The sequence below is a fragment of the Astatotilapia calliptera genome, chromosome 23 (assembly GCF_964374335.1).
Source record: "Astatotilapia calliptera chromosome 23, fAstCal68.1, whole genome shotgun sequence".
Taxonomy (NCBI): domain Eukaryota; kingdom Metazoa; phylum Chordata; class Actinopteri; order Cichliformes; family Cichlidae; genus Astatotilapia; species Astatotilapia calliptera.
The window spans coordinates 39,541,444-39,567,412 of record NC_137443.1 but is presented as its reverse complement, the minus strand read 5'-3'; the positions used below and the strand labels follow the sequence as shown (position 1 = coordinate 39,567,412).

General features: G+C 42.0%; 2 protein-coding genes across 2 annotated transcripts; one reads left to right on the top strand and one right to left on the bottom strand.

Moving 5' to 3' along the window:
- Positions 1-266: 266 nt before the first annotated feature.
- Positions 267-10,328, bottom strand: cyyr1 (cysteine/tyrosine-rich 1). Its single transcript, XM_026159013.2, has 4 exons — positions 9,916-10,328; positions 6,153-6,252; positions 4,113-4,276; positions 267-1,403 (listed from the first exon to the last, which is right to left on the bottom strand). Exons 1-4 carry the CDS (start codon positions 9,989-9,991, stop codon positions 1,270-1,272), a joined length of 474 nt encoding a protein of 157 aa, XP_026014798.1. The 5' UTR covers positions 9,992-10,328; the 3' UTR covers positions 267-1,269.
- A 6,178-nt stretch (positions 10,329-16,506) lies between these two features.
- LOC113025516 (uncharacterized) lies at positions 16,507-24,237 on the top strand. Its single transcript, XM_026173351.2, has 2 exons — positions 16,507-16,622; positions 16,812-24,237. The coding sequence occupies exon 2, from the start codon at positions 17,640-17,642 to the stop codon at positions 23,589-23,591; it is 5,952 nt and encodes a 1,983-aa protein (XP_026029136.2). The 5' UTR covers positions 16,507-16,622; positions 16,812-17,639; the 3' UTR covers positions 23,592-24,237.
- Positions 24,238-25,969: the final 1,732 nt, after the last annotated feature.

The following is a 25,969-nucleotide window of genomic DNA, read 5'->3' as shown; positions in this document are numbered from 1 at the left end:
AAAGTCCAAGCATTACGTTTAACTGAGAAAAATAAATCTCCCAGTATTAGTCATGATTAGTATTATTCTGTTTATTTTAATGTTAGCCTTGTTTCTAGCTTACTTCACTATATTGAGTAACTAATGCTGCTATTATGAGTCACTGGATTATATTGTGAATATTTGTATTCCTGTTATGAGTTTTTGTTATTAGGAAAACATATTAAACAGAAAAACCCCAATAAAACAAGTTGTATTATTAATCATAGTGTAAAGGAATACTGGAGTTAACACTTTAAACACATTTTATTTACAACAGTTATTGGAAACAGTAACAAAGCACTTTATTTACCTCACTATATTTATTACATGGTTTAAATCCTTTCCATCATTCACAGTCAGCCTGGCAAAGCGACCTCATTGTGCTATGGCTGAAGTCACTCTAGATTAAAATCTTTAAATCAGCCTTCAGCTGTAATTCCACCATGAATCCGTTACTGTGTCAGTTCAACAGTTTCATAAAACATAACAGAAAGACATGTTTCTGTTTCAGTGTGACCACAGTTCATAACATGTTTTTTCAAGTAAGACAATATAAAAGCAAAAAAGCAAAAAAAAACAAAACAAACCAAAACAGTTCATTAATCCTTACAAGCCATCCAGGCCATTAAGACGGGCATTATTATGAATTATATTCAAGTCTTTATGTGACAGGTCCAGACCTGCATTTAAAAACAGCCTTAATTATCAATGTACACTTCAGACGCTGACATAACTCAAGATTTAAAACAAACAAGAAAAACCCATGAGGGCTTGATATCTTTCTGTAAGTCTACACTGTGTCCAGGAAAGACTCTTTGCCTCAAGTGATACGAGCTTTCTCCCCTCTGTGCTGACAAAATGATCATTTGAATGCTTTTAATGTGCACAGGTGTGGGGGACGGATAAGGGATATCGGTTATTAGTGGGCAAAAAAGTACCAGCTGCAGGCCAGCAGGGCTGCTAACTGTTAAGTCTATCATCAGATGAGTTGAGGCTCTTTGGCCAGCTTGACCCACATTTGTCAAATGATTACTTCCCCGCCATGTCCTCAACTACAGAGCAGCAGAAATACAGGAAAGCTGAACCGAGTGCTCTGGCCTGCCAGTTAGGTTTGTGTTTCAGTGTGGAAATTTTTGGTGGTCACACCCAAATTGCAACACCAGCTCGCTGCTTCGGAGTTCGGATTTGCACAGCCGTCTCTGTGTTTGCGAATCTGGGCCGTGGCAGCATGTTTAGTGCAGCGGGGATTCACTTTCGGGTGTATCCAGGGTAAGGAGGCGGCGGGGAGTAGTTAGCTGACCTAGGCTGTGTTGGGGTGTAGGGCGGGGGATGAAGGGATGGAGGGTACATCTCACAGTCGTAGGTGTATGGAGGCGGTGGACCTGTGTGTGAGAACAAAATTGACAGTAAGCAGGCTGGTCAAAAAACAACTGTTATTCTGTAATAATTGCAGGCTTCACATTTCTTCCATATTCAATATGAATGAGGCCCACTGAAGCTCAGGATGCCTGCCCCAATTTTACTGCAGGTTTCACACGACAGTTGCACCCTCTAGTGGCTACATAGAGAAACCACATACTTTGGTGCCCATGCTGAATGAAGGAAGAAATGGAAATACTGTAAAAAGGCACTTTAGTTGACCCCGTCTATCAATTTCACTGAGGGAACTTGCATTATTCACAAGAACAACAAAGCTGCAGATATAACAGAAAAGGGGTTAAGAGGTTAGAGCTTGCAAACAGTCACATAGTGGTGAGTAAGGACTTTATTTTAAAATGACTAGTGCTGATAGGGAAAATAAATAAAAAAATGAATATCAATCGAAAGTGACTCACTTATGGGATTGGAGTAAGCAAGTAATAGCAGCAAATACTCCTCACACCCAATGGAGAAACAAGCGTACGTTCATTATACAGTACATGCACTGACATTGCACTGTGCTGTATTCATGAAACATGATCAGAGCTGCAGGGCAGCGCGGCGAGCTCTCGGCCAGTGTACCATCAAGGTGATACGCAGAGAAGAATGAAACATGATAAATAAATAATGAGCCCCAGAAGGAAAAAAACAAAACAAAAACAAAACAAAGTAGCATTCCTTAGGCTGGAGAGTATCATAGAACACAGACTATGATGCGCAGACAATGTACCTTGTGAGAACAAGGTGGAAACATTGTTGCCATTTTCTCCCTCTTAAGCAGGAACAGAGTATCAGATGTGGAGCGCTGAGAGCAGGGAGAAAAAACAAGCATAGAATCTAGCAGATAATGAAAGCTATTTAAAGAAAAGTACTTATTTGTCTATAATGATTAAATAGTGGCCATGGTAAATCTGTTTGTGGTCCCGGTGGAGCTTGTAACATAATATGCCCCTTCATTTTTCTTTTTCAATTTTATTTTCAGGTGTCGCCTGAGGCCAGTAGATAAGGTTTCACCATACCGAAATCAGTGTAGCAGCCTCATTTGTGCGTAAGTCATCATGTAGACCCAAATGAATTACTTAGACTGCTTCCTGATAAACTATAGTATAAATAAACTTCTAATACTAATAATATATTCATATATGAAAGATTTGTTACAAACAATTGAGCAGCATTAACTAATAAATATCCTTAAAATGTTTGATTAACTTGGTTGTACCGCTTTTATTATTGTTCAGTATTGCCCTTTAATAGTTATAACACTAAAAGTGCACATGTGCTTCTGTATATAGTATTGTTCCGGTGCCCAATCTAGAACCGGCAGATGCAGCCCACAAGATGCGTCCTAATGTTGTTCTTATGGGAAATATCCCAATTCTGGGTGCAAATGCTGCGTGCTAATCACGCTGAAAAGCAGACCAGCTCTGATATGGAGCAAACTCAGAACGGGACTAGGGATACCATTTTGGTGTAAAAAAGGCAATAGTTTGCCCAGAAGAAATGCTCCAACTCCAATATGCTTTCAGCACTGCCTACAGCACATGTAGTATAATAGGATCACAACTAACTAGCTTGAAACCCCAAACCCATCATTAACATTAATTAATGATTTTAGTTTAAAAAAAAAAAGTTACAGCTATCAGTGTTCAACAATAGTAGAGCCTGATCGATATAGGATTTTTAAGACCGATACCAATATTTAATGATTTAATGCTGACGTGTGTAAAATCTCACCACTAGATGTCAGTAGACTGTAGTCAACTAAGCTCTGTTTTCTTACCGCTACCAATACAGGCAGATAATACTAGTTATGGTGGCCGCTATACTACAAACACATTAACTTTAGATCCCCATAATGGCCACAGACAGCCAGCATGTTTCTAATACTGTTTGTACAAACTATATAATAACATATTTAAATAATACCAACACTTAGCAATGACTTCAAAACAGATTCGATCAATTAAATATTTTGCAGTACTTTACGTTTTTACCCCAGAGTCACCTCGAAAAGTCTGAACACTGTTCATCTGTATTGGGTGTACTAAGACAACAAAACCGCAGTGGCACAACACCGGCTCGTGGTCAGCTGTCCAGAGAAGGGAGGGGTCACATGTCTAATCTGCTGACAGTAAGTAATTGTGACAATATCTGTAATACATAAGCATGTTTATGCACATGATTTCAGTTCTGGAGATGCAGCTTTAGGCGAGAAGGAAGAAGATGACATTTTAATAACATGTCCCTTTCCTTTACGTTTTCACTTCTTTGGTGAAGAGGACTACTTCTCCGTTGATAAAACAATATTATGATCCTTCATATCAAGTCTGAAGGTGCAGACACAAATTGACATTTACCTAAGCAAATGCCTGTTTGTTTTCCCGGTATACACAAACATTGCCCTCTGGTGGAGAGCACGCCTGAGAGCAACACTTGTGACATAGTTGAAAGGTGTTTCTCCTCTCTGCTTTACTTTCTACCATTTGATGAAAATGATGATAGATGACAATATTGACCTATTGATAAATCTTTCTGTCTTAAAGAGTAAATATCTAATTCTCTTGCCCCTTGTATGCAGTTAAAATCCAATTAACTTCATGTATTTTAAAATATATATAACATAGACATGGTATAGGACACATCAAGTTGTGTGGTTGTGTATATTGTCCCACCTGGATAGCCCTGGGTCACAGTGCTGATGTTATAGGAGGTGCTGAACACGCCAACCCGTGCACCACGCCCGTTCTTCATGCACATGCACACGCACAGGAATAAGGCTGCCACGGCCCCCATCAAAAACACCACACCAAAAACAATACCAGAGATGGCAGTGCCCCTGGAAAAAACACACACACACACACACGTGAGAAAGGAGGCAGCTGTCTCCAACAGACATGCTACCCAATATTTCTAAGGTGCTGCCATGGAGATAAACTGCAGCATCTGATGTAACTCAGCTGTGTGTGATATGCGTGTGCCTGTGACCATGTGACTGCAGAAGATCTTGTGAACTGGCACTGGAAAATAGAAAAAGGACTCATCGCTGACAGGTTTGTTACATCTTCGTGGTCAGCATGAGTCAACATGTCAGCCAAGGCTGCTTTGCAAATTCTGAATATAATCAAGCCTTAAAAGGTTATCAGATAGAATTGGTACAAATATACACATAAGATGGAGGAAAAAAAAAAAAGAAAAAAAAAATGAAGGATACAGTTACTTTTTTACAATTACCATGAATTCAATTTCAATTCAGTTTTATTTATATAGCACCAAATAAGAACAACAGTTGCCTCAAGGCGCTTTATCTTGGAAGATAAAAAAAAAAAACAAAAAAAAAAAAACTAGAAAAACCACAAAAATCAGATGACCCCCTATGTGCAAGCACTTGGTGACAGCAGGAAAGAAAAAACTCAATTTTAACAGGAACCTGCAACAAGCTAGGCTCAGGGATGGACAGCCATCTGTCGTGATGAGTTGGAGGTGAGGGGAGAAAGACCGGACAAAAGGCATGCTAAGACTTTAAAGGTCTGAAAGATATGTTAAAGGAGACCTACATCCATCCTCCATTGTCTTAAGGGTTGTCGGGGGGCTGGAGCCTAATGAGAGCTTGGATGCAGCCTGAGCAGGCCACCAGTCTATTGCAGAGCTAAAGGGGACATGTTAAACCCTCACTTTAAGCCAATGTACTTCTGATCGGCTGCCCCTCATTAACAAAAGATCTGAACTGGGCTGACCATATTAGGGATATCTGCTCTCACTGACATCACATGGAGCCAAATATTTTTTTAAAACTGCCAATTATTATTATTTTTTGTCTGAAGCCCGCCCTTCACTTGCGGGGACTATTTGCACATGCAGTGACATGATTTAAAACTGGCCATAAAAATATAGGAAAAGCCCTCAGGTCCCCTTGTATGCGCTAAAGCAGCTGTGCTGTGCAGATCAACTGAATGTCTTCTGAATAGCTCTGACCTGAATGAATTCTCTCTCCTTTAAATAACCTCCACACTCCACAGATTCCAGTCAGAGATTCAAATACTGAGGGCTTTCTTAGCCAGCATTTACTGACTCTGAGCAGATTAAATCATTGACCTCCTTTTTACGCTTTTAGCACCAAACTACCTAAGCACATCAAGCTCTTCCTTCCACTCTTAGTTTTATGGTGACAGCAAAAGAAAAGAAAAACTAAAACAACAAAACAGTAAACACAGACATCGGATAATGCGTTCTCTTATTTCCAGTAGGATCCGACACAATACATGTAATGTGACCGTGAACTGATGGGATATAATTGCGGCTTCCCGGCAACCAAGGCTGTTAAAGGCTGGACAGCTACACCGGGACCTCGGGTCAGTCCTTCATTTATGATGAAAGAGTCTGACAAACAGATTTGCCAGCGGTTACACCTGCATTTTGTTATCAGCTATATTTAGACACAAAAAGGGAAAGGATGATGGCAGTCTTAACACCACTGCTAGATATTTTTGCCTTTACAGAAATCAGGACCTTAAAACTTGAGGAAACTCCAACAAAAACACTGTCTTTGATATCTCTGGATTGCTTCCTGTGTATGTGGGGTGACGTGATACTGTAAATTGTGGTATCGATCCGATATCAAGTAAATACAAAGTATCGATCCTGCTGGGCTAGTATCGATCCAGTACCAATACCATTAGTATCGATATTTGGATTAATCCCCCACCTCTACTTACGAGAGGACGTCTCCCACATAGGCGTAGTAGGAACAGCAGAAAGGCGGCGACCCATCGCAGCAGTACTCTACGCAGCCCTCACACTGGGCTTCGCTGCCACCTGTAACACACACAAAAGCAACCACACACTGGTTACAGACTGCTAATGCAGGATGTCATAGGTTTGTGGAGCCAAAGAAGTGCGAGTGGACAAAAAGGTGAAGCCTGAGAGATAGTTGCTTCGATGAAATAGTGGAAATAAAAAGTCACAGAGCATTGTCAAGGTGTTAAGCTGCCAGTGTACACTTCAAAAACTTCTTCATTCAGATCTTGCCAACACTTTTTGATCCTTTCCCATCACGAAAAAGAAAAAAAAAAAAAACTTCAACACTATAATGAAACCTCTTATGAACTAACCCCTAAGTACACAACCTCCAACTGGCAGCTTCTATTTATATTTCAAGACTGATTTAAAGGCACTGCCTGCGTTAAATGCACCTGCGGAGCATTCAGGGGAAAAAGAAAAAGAGAAACACACACATTAGGGTTTTGTTTCAATGCACTCAGCCAGCCCTGCTTGCCTCCATCACAATGTTTCTTAATAACAGCCAGCGGGGACAAAAAACATTTTAATTCAGTCTTCAATTACAAAGAAAAATGTCACAATGGCCTATGAAAGAAGAACCTCCTGATGGCATAGAACAGCAAGGCCATGTGCCGTTCAGGGTTTCACCGTTGAAAACTACATGTGCACGGTTTATTTTCCCACACGCAGGCTGGACCGAGGTGGCAAAACAGCCCACGTGTCCCACCGGCTGAATCAAACACTGTAGGCTGATGTAGGATGACAGACAAATCTGTGACACAGCAAAAAAACATAACACTTTTCATGTGATGACGTACCAGTAATATTAAATTTAGATCGTGTTAGGATACCAGAACCTTCCTTGTCTTAAGGTTAAGGTTTTTAAAGCTTATTCCATGGGCTTGAATATAACCCAGCCACTGGTTAATAAACTATATGTAAAATAAAGAAATGACCTATTTTGTAAGTGTTTTTATGACGCTGCGTTACTGTACCTACATTAAAATCAATTCAGTGGTTTCTGCAGCTTCTACCTGATGACAAGAATCTTTTGATTAGCTTAAAATGACTTGATATCCTTCATGACATCTATGTTTGACATATTATAAGACAACAAGTCATTTACAACGGTTTAAATACAGGCAATCCCTTTTGGTACTTCACCAGTCCCAAGCCTGGATAAATGGGAAGAGCTGCGTCATGGAGAGTATCTGGCATTAAATCTTGGTGAGGCATTTGGACACGGTGGACACCATCGACTCTTCTCCACTGACTCTGGGTGTAGTCTGGTGCCTAATCTGGAACCGGCACCACCACAAAGTTGTTGTCCCAAAACTGTGTGAGGCAATATTTTTGTATTAATCACCTATATTGTGCAGTATTAAAAAAAGAAAGAAAGATGAAACCGCTGTTGTGGTTTTCTGTTTGAGAGCTCACAGCTGATTTCACAGATCCATATTCAGTCCACTCTCGGTTTCTTCCCACCAAAATTACACAAACTTCTTCCAATGCTGCGTTCCATTGTGTAGCCTGTGTACAGGTATGCAACACCCAGGCAATGCGGCACTAGGCAACCACTAAGGGACACAAGGCTCAGTTCTCAGAAGTGATCAAATGAGGGATGGTTTTTAAAAGGAACTGAAGCAGAACTGGCTCTGCACTTGAACAAGAGATTTGAGAATAAGCACCAAACAATGCAGTTTATCAGTAATAATAGCACGCCCCTAGCTTAGCAGCTCTTTCTGTCGAGGCTGCCATGACTTCGACCGGATAGAAGTAGATCTTTTACACACTTAAGCCACTTGCAAACCTTTTTTCCCCACCTCAGCTGTTTTTCCACTGTATTCAGGCTCCGGGAGATAAAACCGAGCCTTTACCAAAACTGATAAAAAAATCAAGAAGAAAACTGAAATCTCTGTGGACCATCAGGCTCTGACTCAGAGACTGCAAATTGCTAGAAAAATGCATTTAGTACAAATGAAGCATAAAGATTGGTCTTATTATAGGCAGCCTAGACTCCAGTGTTTTGGGGAGTTCACCGAAGATGTCTCAACCTCTAAAATTTGTTTTTTAGCTATTACCTTAAGTACCTATTTCCTACGAGCCCCTCAGCTTTGAGAAAAGCCACATTGCTGGAGTTCAGGCAACCTTTAAGAGTCCTCAAGAACTGTTTAGGCTCTCAGTCGTCACGCTCATGGCAGTCTTGTGATGTGATGATCAATAGTGGGTGTCCAAAGGGGACAACCTCCACTAGGGTTTAAATACGCAGGTCTCTCCACCTTTTTTGTTTTTAGAACTGAGGAAGCCTCTCGGATGGGAGGTCCAGTCACCCTTTTTTTTCCCTCCCCAAGCTCTTAAACTCATGACTGTGGCTCTCAAATTAGCACACGCTCGTGAGCCTCAGCAATCCACCAGCTGAATTAATTACCCTTTGAGTGGGAGACCATTAGAATAAGATACAGTACAAGTGTTTGTGTATGCGTGATGGATCAAATTAAGATGGTTTCAGTGCTTTTCTCCTTCTGCGCCGACGCAATTCATGATCCACAACGAGAATTTAACACCCATTTGAGTGAGTGACACTGGCAGGATCTCTTTTAGTGTGTGTGTTTGACTAATGTGCTTTATTAACCCCCCCTCCCAGGGCTCAGCTAAAAAGCATTGTGCACACAGCTGTGCCTCTCTGTATACTCGTCTCAACCTGCTGTCACGACACCAGCCCTTTTCGTCCCGAAGGCTCTCTGCGATATTTGCAGCTTTTTCGCGCAGAAGGTCGGGAGCCTTTCACAACCAAGAGCGCGCCGGGGACGTGATTCAGATGAAGGACAATGCAGAAAAAAAAAGGAAAAGAAAGGAAGAAAAAACAAGCATGTGTGTACACCCGGCTCTGCTTTCTCTCAGCAGTCACTCACACTCAGACTGTGTTTGCCCAAGGGGAATATACACACATATTTCCACACATGGGTTCAAACGGAGGCAAAGAAAGTAGATGAGAGAGGGGTGGCTTTACATTACTACAGATGGAGGTATGTCATAAAAACGTAATATGAAAATTGGGCAGGGTGGGGTGGCAGGGGCGTGTGCAGTGAAAGTGTGGATTTCCAAATCAGTTAAGCCTTTATTTATTTATTTATCTTAGTTTAATAGATGCTGTCTCTGCAGTGGTGACACATCCTTTTAATTACACACTACCTCCCTGAATCAAATACTTCCATGTCAAATCAATAGGAGGTCCCATTTTTGGTTTTTTTGCAGACCTCTGGTGTGCTCAATCTGGGTGGTCCCTCTTGAGGTCCTGGCTCCTGTCTCTCCACACGCTGGGAGACAATGGGACCATGTCCTTCACCCCCACCTCTTTTCTTTTTTGCTCCTTCTCTCAAATACATACACCAACCCCTCCAGCCAGTCCTCTCCCCTGCCCCCAACCACAGCAGCCTTGTAAGGCACACTTTAACTCAAGATGAGAAGTTTTAGCAGTTTTCAAGTCCTGACTGTTCTCGGATTTTGAAAATCTCTACAAAAAACAAACAAACAACCATCCCCCCAAATGTGCTTATATATTAAACACGTTTCCTTCCTTTCCAAACGTTTCATTGCGCTTGTCCAGTGGCTTATTTGTACGGCTGGAAGAGCCACTACAGCCACCTTAAAGGTGACTGGGAGATGAAAGTGTTTTAAACGATTAAAGCAGAAACTCACCGGTGAATAAACAGAGCAGCAGCGAGTTCCACTTCCATCTCACCGCCTGCGTCCTCCTCCTCCAGAGGGTTTCCATAATCTTCACTCACCGGGTGCCCACTTTCCTCCCTCTCTGCTCTTACTTTCTCAACCACAAAATATAACAAAAAGCGCTCATTTACACTGCCTGGTCTCCTCACCTATACGGCTCTCCCAGTAGCATTGCCTTATCCCTTCATTCCCCCCGAAACAGACAGCAGTTAGTTGGGTAGGCTACTTGTTTAAGCGCTCGGTTTGTTCCTCCACGCGTGAGCGTCTTTTCCTGTCCTGCTGGGTCTCGTTCTCACACCTCCGACTGATCGCCAAGGTTTTTTTTTTTTTATTGTCCTGCCCTCCCTCCTGCCGTCCCCCCTTTTCTCAAATTACAGAGGGATACGGGCTATATATAAAAGCTTCTGGCCGAGACTTTCAAAATAAAATTAATGGATGGTTTTTATTTTTATTTGTTTATTTATTTAGATTTTTCTTCACCCGAAGTATATATATAAAAAATCAAGCTAAAACCATAAGCCCAAGTGGAAGACACCCTTTTATCTCACTTCTGCCAGACAACAGAAAGTGGTTGTTAATATTAAAATACGATTTTTATCATTTAAAAACGTTTCACGCGAAAGTATTAATTAGCTCGAGAGGTCTTAAGAAAAATACATTTCAAAAAGAAATATATCTTATTTTTTCCATATGCATTGAGTGTACTATCATATAAAAAATTAAAGATTTCAGAATAAAGGCATAAAGCCTTTGAGTTTTGTTGTTGTTTTTGAGTGAAACAACATTATTAGGCCTATTTTCTGTCTTCATGATACAAGCTTTTTTCTAGCTCTATAATTAGTTACCAGTTCAATACAAGGCCCGTATTCCAGATATCAATACCGATACCCATAGTTTTAACTTATAAAGGCAGCTTAAGCAGGGGAGAGCAGTGTGTCATGATTTATGAGATGATTATTTTCCATGATAATTAGTTACAACAATAAAACACAACTTTCAGCTTTTTTTGTATTTTGAAAGAGCTGGAATTAAAATGCGCTTGTCCCTGAAGCACTTTGGGTCCGCTCTGTTATTTAAATGTGCTATAGGCTATAAATAAAAGATGAATGTTGCAACAAAAAATAACTATTTTAACACAATTCAGTGCGCTTCATACTGAACTGAGAGGATAGAAACAAAGTATCGATCCTATCGCGATAGTATCGATCCAATACTAGTACCAGCATTGGTATCAATACTATCAATGTTTGGATCATTTCACATGCCTCTAATAATTACTTTCATTTTCAGTTAATTCTGACTCCTGTCTAAGGCTAGCATCACCAAACCAGGAATAGCCATGCATTTTATTGAAAATATTGCCATAATTAACAACATTTTCTGCAATTTTCACTTTGAAAGATGACCTGCTGAAGCTCAAACTGAGAAAGGTGACTTTGAACATGACAGGGTTGTTGGTATTTGCATGCTTTGTATGATATTCTAAAAAACTGCTGATCTGGTGGGATTTTCCCATGCAACCCTCTATAGGGTTTACAGAGAATGGCCTAAAGAGAGCAATGAGTTCACTGCACTCACTGACCCCCGCAGTCACCAAGTATCAACTCAATCGGGCACATTAGGGATTTGGAGACTGGAGATTTGATTCATGAACAATTAAGGCAGTTCTAAAGACAAAACATGGTCCAACCCTGTGCTAGTCATGTGCCACTAATAGAATGTAGACCTATACTGTCAACCTACGCACTTTAAGACTTGTTTTGACTCTATAGCACGTATCCATACAAATCATCACTACTGAATTTTAGTAGTTTATGGTTCAAATGTCTGGTAACTATAGCAACTCAGGTGTTCACGCTGTGGTAAGAGTTGAGTAGGAATGAGATGTAGTTAAAATATTGGTATACAATGAATTTTACAGCCACTGGTGCTTTTACTTTGAAGGCACTGTCTGGGCTCCTGTTTTATCTTCGTTGTGACCGTCAGCCTGGCGCGGAGAGAGAAAGGTGCACGTGTTTCGACGTGCTCGCGCACACGCTTGTCCTCCACTCATCTCAGGCCGCAGCTTCTCGTGCTGCCGTCACATCACGACCTCTATTGAGATAAAAGAGGATAATGACCCACGGCGGCACGATACACCGCTTCACACCTGCCTGACAACACTCAGGGGATTTTTTTTTTACAGCAAGCCAAACAACACGAATCACACACGCTTAGACCAGTGTCAGGGACAGGGGAACACAAAAAGTTGCACAGCCCCTCAAACTCAGGGGTATGAGGCGCATTATAGGTACAGAGAACCATTAATTTTAAAACTGTATATACTGGATATTCTGTGTATATCTCACTCTTATTGCCTGTTCTTATTACCCTTGTCTTCTATCTACCTCTATTGTATGTTAATTGCCCCCTGGGGATAAATAAAGTCTTTCTGATTCTGATTCTGATTAAATCTGGTCTGTGTTTCAAGGCCTCTGCCTTCTGAGTATTGTGTGCAGGAAAAATTATGGCCATGACAGCAGAAAACATTATTTATTATTTATTTAAGGGATTATATATATCTGATCACATGGCAGAGTAAAGGCAGTATATATAGGGGAGGGACATTATTGCACCTTTAGCCAAAAGGGTAAGTCCACCACCCCCATGCACCCCCCACTGTGCTAGGAAATTTGGTCAGACACAACAGTTGTCCTTTTCTGCTGACTTCACCACAGAGAAAGAAGTGCAACATCAACTGCACGTCTCAGCTTTCTAATGAAATCCTGAACTCACCTTGATGTACTATGAATGGCCACTGGGGAGGCCTTTATCAGTAGAAAAAAAAAGAAGAAGTCCCAAATCAAGTTTTCAAGAGCTCCTCAGTGGGCCAGATTGGAGTGCTGGGCCAAATCTTGCATTTGACACCCCTGATCTAAAATGTGTACCAGTTTGAGGTGATGGTCTACCGTGCCGCCCTACACTTGAATACAATGGAGCTAAATGGCACTGGTCGTATGTGTTAAAAATACATATGGAAACCTCAGATCCAGTTTTCCTTTCCACCAAACTACGCACCATCCACATCACTCTGCAGCAGTGCGAAGAGACATGTGGCCAGATGCTAGCAGTGGCATGACAGGATGTGAACACTAATATACCCCCAACCTCAAGCATGCTTTTTTTTTTGGTTAGTGGATGTAGAGAGCAGAAATAAAATAGTTTCATATTATATATTCAAGACACTCCAGACATTTTTATAGCTGATATATTAAGTCACAAAAAAAAGGCGTGGATGGAAACATATCACTACATGCCAAAGAAAAAATGTGCAAACTCCAGTCCTGATTTCAGAAGTAATCTGTAACAATTTGACTTAAACTGTAGAGTTTATTGCATGAATTTATCTAGAGGACTATGAACATTTTCATATCTGTGCTTGCACACATATTGCACTTACTGCACGGGCCTACTGAAGTCCTCTTTTGGCCGTAATGGGTTTAGATCCTCAAAATATGAATGCAGTTTCCTCTGCAGTTGGGAAAACTGGATCAAATTTGCCATAATTTAAACAAACTTTTACAAGCAACCAAGGGTGGCAAGAGGATGAAGGTAATTTAGTTCTCGGAAATGCCACCCACATCGAGCAGCGATGATTCATAATGCCTTCCAGATGTTTCTTTTAAGCTGTAATGATGTGACGGCAAGACATGTAAAAACAAGCAGGTAAAAAAAGAAGAAGAAGAAGAGGAAGAAAGTAGGCATCGCTTTCATTTTAGACATTCACACTGAAGGTGACATCTCCCCCATAACTGTGTGATTTTCTATTAGCTGTAATTTGAGAGGGGAAAAAAAAAGTCAAAACATCACTGTGACCAGTTGTTTGGGCTGGTGACACATTATGCTATTATCAAGATTACAGAGACAGACAATTTTCTTCTCAACCATCTATAATTAGGGGATAATCATTTCCTTTGTGCTGCACTGAAGCCGACAGGGCGGGAAATCATCTTCCTCGGGGCCAAACAGGAAGTGCCACATGTGCTCCAGCTTCTAGTTCAGGAGAGACGAGGTGGCAATCAAACTTTTCATTGAGGCAAAAAAGACGTCAGTGGCTTCCTAAAAGTTATTTCCTGTCATACCGGACCGTACAGTAAGGACAGTGTATTTTCCACTTCCTGCACTGTAGCTCGACATGACAATGACTGCTTTTAAGCCGGATCTGAAGTAGCGCCTCACTTTGATTAGACCAATTTTAGAGGAGGAAGGTAGGTGCTCGGCTTATTCAGAGTGACGTCAATGTACTCAGCACAACATTTGTTATATTACATCTAAGTATGAAATTGAACAGATATATATGGGAATAATAACAGAATAATGTCAGACCCATCCTTACCTTACTCACAAACAAGGAGTTCTTTTCACTCGTGTACTGCAACTTACTTTTCCAATTTAGATAATTCACCTACTGGTGTGTGTGTGTGTGTGTGTGTGTGTGTGTGTGTGTGTGTGTGTGTGTGTGTGTGTGTGTGTGTGTGTGTGTGTGCGCGCGCACTGTACAGCATACACCACATTGTTAAGTCTGTGATTTGGCGTTTTGTCTTTCGGGTGAACCAGTTTTTGTCTGAGCGTGACAATGATTGTCATCCCCTATGTAGCCAGTGTATCAGAGAAACTCAGGAGAGTTTTCTCCAAGCATGACATCCCAGTGCATTTCAGACCCAGCAACACGCTCAGACAGAAACTGGTTCACCTGAAAGACAAAACGCCAAAACACAAACTTAACAATGTGGTGTATACTGTACAGTGCAGCGAGGAATGCTCAGACCTCTACATTGGAGAGACCAAACAGCCACTTCACAAGCGCATGGCACAACACAGAAGAGCCACCTCCACAGGACAAGACTCAGCAGTCCATCTGCATCTTAAGGATAAAGGACACTCTTTCGAGGATGCCAATGTTCACATTTTGGACAGAGAGGACAGATGGTTTGAAAGAGGAGTGAAAGAAGCCATCTATGTCCACTGTGAGCGACCATCTTTGAACACAGGCGGGGGTTTACGACACCAACTCTCTGCCATCTATAATCCAGTTTTGAGATCCCTTCCCAGACGCCTTAACGCCCACTCACATCCTGGGCCATCTGACCTCAGGAATTCGCATGATAAGGTGGGGCCAGGTTTCACAATGAACACACCCGAAACTCTGGCTGATTGGGACCCACACCCAGTTACACACCTTGGCTCAGGCGATTAGAGGATCATCAGGGGGTCCTTTTGTCCCTCTGTGGGGGGTCACTCCCACTAGGTTTATATCTGGGACTCTCCACCATTTGACCTTAGAACTGAAGAAGCTTCTCGGATGAGAGGTGAAACGTCTTCAAGTAACTTAAAGAAGTCCAGACGCTTTTCTTTGCAAGCTCCTTTGACTTCAAGACAGATACCAATACCAATATTTCCTGATTTTTAAAATCCAATATATTAACCGGTATTTTTTCTTTCTGACACATGAAACATAAAACAATTTCCCTAATGTTTGTTAAGTCTAGATACATGCGAGTCCTTACTAAGATAATATGGAAATGCAGTTTTAAATATAATCAGGTTGTGGATTACTCACTTGGATCAACTGGCTGGGAAGTTGCCAACACAATAGATGATGGATGAATTATCCAACATCAATACTCACAACATGGTTGAAGGGTATTTCTGCTGCTTCTCCTTTGCTTCTTAAACTTTCTTTTCATAATAAATGGCAGTTCTGTTATATTGGCAAATAGCTAACATTGACTGATATAAGCTGGGCTCTACTAATAATGGATAACTCTGAGTCTTTAGCAACCCCCTGTACAACTGTCATTTAGATGTGATGGTTACAGTTAGAAGCCACTGATTGTTTAGGTCACTAAGGGTCAAATAGATATAAAACACAGCAAAAATACTCTTTGTGTTCCACTTCCTTCTTTGACTTTAATAACAAAATGTATAAATAACATTTTATTAAGTCAAATAATTATACAGGCTGTCCAAAATAAATAAAGTTTGGATATGGTTTAATTGGTTTAATTAATTTGAAATTAAGAGGTTGTCATGGCTGGAATGGCTGGTGTGTTTGAGGAGGGGACCCAAAAGCAGAACACACGGGAGACAAAACTAAAGAAGCGTTTCTTTAGGCTGATAACTACCACAAAACAAAAACACAGGCGAACAGAGATGAGAAATTAAACAATAACCTGAACTGGCAGGTTAATGGCAATGCCGGAGAATACACCCCACCCACTCCATGACATAGTGGCCAGTCCCAGGAGCACGTACGGCGATAGACTGAGATTACCCAAATACACCGCTGAATGACACAGGAAATCACTCCTGCCTGTGGATATCTCGCTGTACAACTTCTCCATCTAAAGCACAAGTGCACAATATTTAATAGTTACAATAGGTGCAATAGTTACACCCTCAATCCTAAAGCCCTGTAAATGACCCAGATTATTTGTTTATTTGATATTTTTCAAATAGTTAAATCCCTGAACGAATTATACCTTATAATATAGATTAAACTCTTATTTTGAAATTCGTAACGGGCAACTTCCGGGAAGGAAGATCGTACCGCAACTGCTTGCCGCAGAAAGGATTAAATGAGAAGGTTATCGTTTTCCATCCATCTTAAAATTAGCATCTAGCTGGAAGGCGAACAGGTATGTTTGTGTGTTGTACTTGTTGTTTACATTTCGGACAATTTGTAAATGTATTACTTGATTGTTAATAAGTTTATGAGCGATCTAGCAGGCTGATGCTAGCACCTCCTGTGCCTTTTCTGTGAATTGATTAGCATAACAGAAACGTGGTTATATCAAGTGAATGTTTGTTTTATGTTATGGTTACAGCTCTTACGATGTGTCTATGGCAATTTGTGAATAAATGGGTTGGAATACCCCACCATGGTCCATCCGTAATGATCATTGAGTGCATCGTCTGAATAAAGTCCGGCTGGAATGCTACAGTAAGAGCTGATCCCCCGCATCATCCTGCTGCCATCCTGCACCACGGAACCACGAGGACGAGTCACGGAGCTGTGTTGCTATTCGTCTGGGATTGACAAGACATTTCACGGAGCAACTCAGTGCCATTCTATGGGTCTTCTAGACAGAGACTTTATAATCATCATGCAGCTGGCTTAATGGTTTGATGTGACGGTCAGAAAAGGTATGGAACATTTCATTCTAATCGACAAGGAAAGGACATTCATTCTCATCAGTGGTGGTTAAAGGGAGAGAGAAGGTCGTCAACTACTGTGGACATCTGCTGCATTAAGACACAACGGACATGAAGTAATAACAAGTGAAGTAATTTTGTTTATTGGTATTTACCACCACTACTGTATATTTATCATTCTTTCTACTGACCCAAAAGGGGGTGAAAGAGGGGCATTTAGTTCAATTTGTAACTGTACAATAGTAATGGTGTATTGATCTGTGTTTAGCATAAGAGGTTTACTTTACCACATCAGTTTGCAACAGCTAGCAGGTTGCATTTATTATTTTATACATTTCTTCTCAATGTTGTGTTGGTTATCCGCTTCTATTTCAACTTGGTTTAAAGTGCAGAGATTCTCCTCCCATCTGTTAATGCAGCCTGTAAGTTATAGTAACCACAAGCAGCTCATTAACTAAAGCCTGCAAATTAGATAAGTAAATAACATAAACACGAAGGAAATGGAGACTCCCTCCTCACAAACAGAACTAGAGCATCAGATAGTCGACCTGCAGAATAAAATCAAAGGGCTTAAAGCGTCTCTTGAAGACACATCAGAAACTACGGAAATAGAACTTTTGGAGAAGGAAATTCAACGCAGAGAAGAAACGTTGAACAACTTACAAGGTGAGCTTAAGGAAGGCCTCCGACGTTCCACTCGAACAAAATTCCCAACTCCAAAGGCGCTCGAAATGCAACAGGACGAAGCAAGAAAAAGGGAAAGAAAGTTCATCTCAACGTACGAAAGATGGAAGATTCGAGCCCGAGAGTCAAGAGAGCAGCTCAAGTCAGACATTAGTAAAGGCGAGCTGGCATCTTTGATGGATTCTTTGGAGAAAGAGAAAGAAACTGTGTTAAACACTTACCTTGAAATACGAAGTCACATTACACCTTCTCCAGAATTAAGACGTCACGTTGACAGTTGTGAGGCAGTTACAGCCGAAATTATGAAAGTTACCTACGAGAGAATGTCAGATCTCGATGGTGATTATGATGCAGAACAAGTACATTGCCGTCTCAGGGAGCTGCTTAAGAACAGCTACGCACGCTCCATCTATGGATCCACTGCATCTAGAGTGACAAAGTCAATCCGTAGTCACAAAGGCACTACTCTAACACTCAAACAGGCGGATGCAGCAGCAGAGCTAGCTGCTAAGGAAGTCGAATTTGAAGGGTTGCTGGAAGAAGAGAGACAAATGGAGAAGATAGAGGAACAGCACAGAAAAATGGAAGTAGAAAAGCGCAGACTTGAACGCCTCCAAGCAGAAAAGAATTTGAGGGCCGCTCGGGCCAAACTGCAAGTCTACAGCCAGGTAGCCTCGCAGGAAGGCAGTCTCCATTCCTCTAATAGTTCAGTGGGAAACCATCATGTTCCCCCTGCTATCAACCCTCCAACTCCCACCGTCACAGCATCGCCACCCGACCTAAACGTGTCATCCCTTGCCCAAGCCCTACAAGACAGTATGGCTCTAAATAGACTTCCAGTTCCAGAGCCGTCTGTATTTAGTGGGGACCCCATTCAGTTCATCGAGTGGAAAACTTCATTCATGTCACTTATTGACAAAAAGGCCATCTCCCCAGCAGACAAACTTTATTACTTGAGGAAGTATGTAGGCGGCCCAGCTCGTAAAACATTAGAAGGAACTTTCTATAGGAATGACAGCGACGCTTATAAGGATGCGTGGAACAAACTGGATAACAGATATGGCCAAACCTTTATTATACAGAAAGCCTTCAGAGATAAGCTCACAGATTGGCCAAAGATCCAACCAAGAGATGCAGAAGGATTAAGAGACTTCTCAGATTTCTTAAACGCTTGCCAAGATGCAATGACACATGTGAAGAGCCTCGAAATACTGAACGACTGTGAAGAGAATAAGAAGCTAATCCTTAAACTACCAGAGTGGATAGCATCTCACTGGAACAGGAAGGTTACTGAAGCCTTAAAGGGCAATAAGGAATTCCCCAGTTTTAAGGACTTCGCCGCATTTATGGCGACAGAGGCAGAGATTGCTTGCAATCCAATCACCTCAGCTTATGCCCTCCGCAGCTCTGAGTCGAGCACTGCAAAACAAGGCAGCAGAGACCCTAAGAGGAACAAGGCAAGCGTTCTAAACACACAGACTGAGGCTGACACCGAGAGGCTCAAGCCAGTTAAAGGAAAGGAAAGGTCTCCTTGTGCCTTCTGTCAAAATAATCAACACAGACTACATGGATGTCCCAAGTTTATTGCTAAAACTCTGGAGGAGCGTCGAGATTTTGTCAGAGAACATAAGCTCTGCTATGGCTGCACCAAACCTGGACATAGTGCAAAAGACTGTCGACATCGACACTCATGCAACACGTGCAAGGGTAAACATCCCACTTGTTTACACGATGACAACTATTTAAAGAAGGAAAGAGTTCTGCCACAGGAAACCACTATCCTGAGCAATGCCGGCCAAACGGAGGCTGCTGCAACTTCAATGTCAGTGATTACTGGACAGCCAACTAACACATCAATGATTGTGCCTGTGTGGGTGTCAAAAAAGGATACAGGAACTGAGAAACTGGTTTACGCCTTGCTAGACACGCAAAGCGACACGACGTTTGTTGAGCAGGAACTGAGTGATGTATTAAAGGCAGATTCCTGTCCAGTTAAGCTGAAGTTAACTACTATGATTGGACGCGACGTGATCGTAAAGAGCCAAAGAGTCTCAGGGCTTTGTGTTCGGGGTTATCGCTCTTCCCTCCTCATCGACCTTCCTCCTGCTTATACCAAGGATTGCATACCAGTAAACAGAGCCCATATCCCAACATGCGAGACAGCTAAAAGGTGGAATCATCTCTCCAAGGTCATAGAAGAGATTCCACCTCTACAGGACTGTGAGGTTGGTTTATTGATAGGCTATAACTGCGCACGAGCAATGGCACCAAGAGACGTCATAACGGGAGGAGACGATGAGCCTTATGCAATTCGTACCGACTTAGGATGGAGCATAGTTGGTGGTACGTCGACATGCCCCGACACCTCAAGTACGGCGGGACAGTGCTTCCGAGTTGCAGTCAGGGAGCTCCCACCAGTCACTCCGGCAGATGCCATTCGCATTCTAGAGTCTGACTTTAAGGATGCTAAGGAAGACGGCAAACCAGTGTCTCAGGAGGACATCCTGTTCCTGGACAAACTCAAGAACCACATCGAAAAGAACAGTCTAGGTCACTACGAGATGCCGTTGCCCTTTAAGGAGAGACCTACCTTACCTGACAACAAACAGCTTGCAGTCATACGTCTGAGCCATCTAAAGAGGAAGCTGTTAAAGGATGAAGGGTACAAAGAACAGTATATCAAGTTCATGGAGGAGGTCATAGAAAGGGGTGATGCAGAGGAAGTCCACGATGATGGGAAAGAGGGCGAAAAATGGTACATACCTCATCACGGTGTATTCCACGACAAGAAGCCAGGCAAACTGCGCGTGGTGTTCGACTGCTCTGCCAAGTACCAGGGAACCAGTTTGAATGATCATCTGCTCACTGGACCTGACCTGATGAACAATCTCAACGGTGTACTTCTTCGCTTCCGGTTGCACTCCACTGCATTGATGTGCGACATAGAGAAAATGTTTCACCAATTTCATGTGAAGAAGTCAGACCAGGATTACCTGCGCTTCCTTTGGTGGAAGAAAGGAGATCTCGGTGCACAGCCCCAAGAATACCGTATGAGGGTGCATATCTTTGGCGCAGCCTCATCGCCTGGCTATGCGAACTACGGATTGAAGCATTTGGCTACAGAAAATAAGGACCGATACCCATTAGGCTCTCAGTTCATTCTGAGAAATTTCTATGTCGACGATGGAGTCACAAGTACAGACAGCTCAGAGAAGGCTATCAAGTTAGCAGAAGAAGCCAGAAAACTTTGTGCCCTGGGTGGTCTTAGGCTCCACAAGTTTGTGTCCAATGACAAAGCTGTCCTGGTAAGCATACCAGCAACTGAACGTGCATCAGACATTAAAGACCTCAACCTTGCCTTTGATAACTTACCTTCAGAGAGAGCGTTGGGTATCCAATGGCACGTCGAATCAGACTGCCTGAAGATCAGCACCAACCTTAAGGAACAGCCTGCAACACGTCGAGGCATATTGTCCATTGTTGCATCCCTGTACGATCCCTTGGGTCTCATAGCCCCCTTTTTGCTCATTGGAAAGGAAGTGCTGCAGCAGATGTGCTGCCATGGAACAGGTTGGGACGACCCTCTAACCAACGAACTTCGTCCACGGTGGGAGAAATGGAAAAACGACCTCAACAACTTGGAGAGGATAAATATACCCCGAAGTTATGCCCCGGCAGATTTCGGAAGGGTTATTAAACGTGAGTTACATCACTTCTCCGACGCAAGCACTACTGGCTATGGACAGTGTTCATATCTGAGGCTTAGCAATGAAGAAGGAGACATCCACTGTGCTTTAGCCATGGCCAAATCTCGTGTCGCCCCAACAAAGGTCACCACGATCCCAAGATTAGAGTTGACGGCTGCAGTCATCTCTGTGAAAACCAGCAATGTTTTGAAGGAAGAACTTGGATATGCGGACATTGAAGAGCATTTTTGGACCGATTCCAAGGTTGTACTAGGGTACATCAATAATGAGGCTCGACGTTTTCATACATTCGTAGCCAACCGTATCCAGAAGATACATCTCTACACGAATCAAAGGCAATGGAGATACGTCCCTACTGACCAGAATCCTGCGGATCGTGCTTCTAGAGGTTGTTTTGTCCATGAGCTAATATCATCGGACTGGTTTACCGGCCCTGCATTTCTATGGGAAAAGGGAGTTGACCTCTCAGAAGAGGTGGCTCCGGAACTGTCAGTCGGAGATCCAGAAGTTAAGGAAACACGGACTCTAAACACGGAAACTGTAGAACAAGATTCTCTTACTTATCGGCTGGCAAAGTTCTCATCCTGGACTCGTGCCATCTGTGCAGTGGCTCGCATTCTTCGAAGGATCAACAAGGATAAGTCAATCGGCCTCTCTACAGTGCAGGAAAGAGAAGAAGCCGAGCGCCTCATCATCAAAGATCTGCAGAGACAAACATATTCGGAGGAAGTGCGGCTACTGAAGAAAGGTTGTCAGCTGCCACCTCATAACAAGCTACATCACCTCAACCCCTTCTTGGACAACAATGGTGTGATTAAGGTGGGAGGTCGACTCCGTGATTCAAACCTTCCTCTCTCAGTTAAACACCCTACCATCATTCCAAAGGAACATCATGTTACAAGGATGATCATAGCATACTGTCATGAAGAAGTCAAACATCAAGGCAAGGGGATGACTCTCAGTGCAATTAGGACAAGAGGTTACTGGATACCAGGAATTGGCAGGACGGTTGCATCCTATCTTCGCCGATGTGTAGTTTGTCGGAAGCTTCGGAGACGGACAGAAGAACAGAAAATGGCCGATCTCCCTCCAGAGCGAGTAAATCCATCTCCACCCTTTACCTACTGTGGAATGGATTGCTTTGGACCCTTCTATAGCAAGCAAGGACGTAGTGTGCGAAAACGATATGGTCTCCTTTTCACCTGCTTCTCCTCCAGAGCCATCCATATTGAAATGCTGGAGGATCTATCTACAGACTCATTCATAATTGGACTGCGCTGCTTCATTGCTATACGTGGAGCCGTACGCCAGATCAAATCTGACCAAGGCAGTAACTTCCTAGGAGCCAAGAATGAACTGCAGGAAGCCCTCACGGAATTAGATGGTGATAAACTGACGAACTTCCTTTCTAAGAAGCAGTGTGACTTCATCCTAAATGCTCCTGGATCAAGTCATGTTGGTGGAGTGTGGGAGCGTCAAATTAGAACAGTCAGGAGTGTTCTCAACGCGACCCTTGGACTCTCACCTGGAAACCTACCTGATGCTTCCCTCCGAGCATTCTTCTATGAAGCAATGACGATAGTTAATAGTCGTCCTCTCACTATTGAAAACCTACATGATCCCAACAGTCTTGAGCCACTGACACCAAACCACTTACTTACCCTGAAGCCTACCATGGCCCTTCCTCCCCCCGGCAAGTTCATAAGGGAAGATATGTATGCGAGAAAGAGATGGCGCCACGTACAATATTTGGCCGAGCAGTTCTGGAGCCGTTGGCAGAAAGAGTACTTAGCCAACATTGCCTTTAGACAACGCTGGCACACCCCAAAGAGAAACCTGCAGATCGGGGATATAGTCATAATGAAGGATGAAGACTTGCCCAGAAATGAATGGAGGTTGGGAAGAGTCGTAGAGACTACAATGGACAGAGATGGACTGGTTAGGAGAGTGAAGCTCTGTCTAGGTGACAGGAAACTTGGCAAAAATGGTGAACGTCTTACTAAGCGGTCAGTGCTCGAACGGCCAGTTCAAAAACTAGTCTTATTGTTGGAAGGTGACTAGTCCATTCCTTGCATACTATGCTTCTGTTGTTTGGTCATTATTTGTATTATGAAATCATTGTGTTCTTTCTTCCTATGTTTATGGAGTTATGTTTTTGAACACTAATGATTTGGTGGGAGTGTAAATGACCCAGATTATTTGTTTATTTGATATTTTTCAAATAGTTAAATCCCTGAACGAATTATACCTTATAATATAGATTAAACTCTTATTTTGAAATTCGTAACGGGCAACTTCCGGGAAGGAAGATCGTACCGCAACTGCTTGCCGCAGAAAGGATTAAATGAGAAGGTTATCGTTTTCCATCCATCTTAAAATTAGCATCTAGCTGGAAGGCGAACAGGTATGTTTGTGTGTTGTACTTGTTGTTTACATTTCGGACAATTTGTAAATGTATTACTTGATTGTTAATAAGTTTATGAGCGATCTAGCAGGCTGATGCTAGCACCTCCTGTGCCTTTTCTGTGAATTGATTAGCATAACAGAAACGTGGTTATATCAAGTGAATGTTTGTTTTATGTTATGGTTACAGCTCTTACGATGTGTCTATGGCAATTTGTGAATAAATGGGTTGGAATACCCCACCATGGTCCATCCGTAATGATCATTGAGTGCATCGTCTGAATAAAGTCCGGCTGGAATGCTACAAGCCCTATTTTTCACCTTTTTCGCCAAGGACTTATGGCGGTTTTGCTGCAGTTTAAAAAAAAAAATGGAATCATTGGCAGGATTTGTGCTGTGTTTTGGTGGTGATACGAGCTTCATTTTCCCATCACTACTGTTACATATGTTGTGTTTTGGGGAGGTCCTTTCTCAAGGCGCAAAAGGAGGGAGGAGGATATTTCATATAAGCACGCAAATTGTTTTACTAACATTTGATGACGTAGGTATGGATGCATGTGTAATTTGGAAACTGAAGTATAGTGGAGTGTAATAGGTAGATAGATAATCAACCAATTATCCCCCCCAAAACGGGGAAAACTACCTGAGCAAATAAACTTTGATGACCAGTAAATTACTTCCTTGTGATATTACAGATTGAGTGGAAGACATTAGTAGATGGCAAAATATCCAGTGGGCAGATATATACACGTATTTGGTGGAGCAACCCAGTGTATACACCAGAGAGAAATTTCAGGCACACAAGTCACTCAGTGCATACAACCATGTTGTCTGTGGTCATGTACAGAACGCCAACATAGATTGAGTTTTGTGTCTTCAAGGTAGAAGTACGTCCAAGTCAAAGACAAGCTACACAGCTACACTGTAAAAAAGAATTCCATAGAAAAACAAAAAAAATGTCCTGGTAATTTTCTGCCAGTACAATTTCAGTTTTTTATTATGGAAGTTGAAGGACTTTTCCGTAAATGATAAAACGGAAAATTCTGTAGATTAACAGTATATTCTCTGTACTATTTACAGGCATTTCCTTCAGCTATAAAACGTAAAATTAAATTTCTTCACTGTATAAACTTTCAAATTTGAGCATTTTTATTTCCTTGAAATTTTCCGTCATGTAAATGTGTTTATATACATTCATTCAAGTGGCTCCTATGTGTTTTCTTCAAAAAGGACACCTGACAAACAAAAAATATAACATTTAATAATCGAAACGCTGTTTACATGTGGACGAAAGGTCCAAACGCATAGAAAAAAAGCTGCATTTTCGAAAATACCCATGTAGGTGTGGACGTGGCGTAAGAGTTAGTAGTTTATTTTATTGCTGCCTGTAATTTATTGCAGTTTACTTTTATTAGTTTCATTGTTTACTAAATGTTTAAGGTGTGAAATAAACTGGATGGGAGTTTAAAGCAAAATATGACTGTGTGTGGTTGGAGGGGGTGGGGCGCGAAGATTTTTTTGTAAAACAAAGGCGGGGCCTAGCGAAAAAAGTTTGGGAACCACTGCTCTAGCAGATCGTTACATAGAGAAACCTTTTGAATACAAGCGTGCTCATCCACACAGGTGTGCACACTGGTGTACACACGGGTGTTCACTGTCCATAGACACAAACCACACCTTTCTTGGCTGCTACCTCAAAGCACACTGTGCGCTGTTGGCCCTGCATGCTGCACAACAACATTCAATATTAGTATTTACTGTTATTTACACTTGGCTAGATAAATGCGATGGTGTTGTGTTTATTGCGCTGCTCTCTTTTTGTGCTTGTTTTCTCTTTTTTTTTTCTCTCTCAACAGGTGATCCGGGAGATTTCTTTTTTCTTTTTAAGTGCCCTTTCTCACTCTCCCTCTTCCCCTCTTTTCCTTCATTTTTCTTTCTCCCTTTCCTATCCCCCAACCATGTCTGTCCCGTCTGTAACAACTGAAAATAAAATTAAATATATAATAATAACAACAAAGGTCGATCAAATGGACCGT

Bases quoted from the DNA above. Each gene is read 5' to 3' on its own strand.
- LOC113025516 (XM_026173351.2), top strand. From the start codon at position 17,640: ATGGAGACTCCCTCCTCACAAACAGAACTAGAGCATCAGATAGTCGAC.
- cyyr1 (XM_026159013.2), bottom strand. From the start codon at position 9,991: ATGGAAACCCTCTGGAGGAGGAGGACGCAGGCGGTGAGATGGAAGTGG. The intron at 6,253-9,915 runs GTGAGTTTCTGC...TGTGTGTTACAG, and splicing joins GCTGCTCTGTTTATTCACCG to GTGGCAGCGAAGCCCAGTGT. The intron at 4,277-6,152 runs GTAAGTAGAGGT...TGTTTTTTCCAG, and splicing joins TATGTGGGAGACGTCCTCTC to GGGCACTGCCATCTCTGGTA.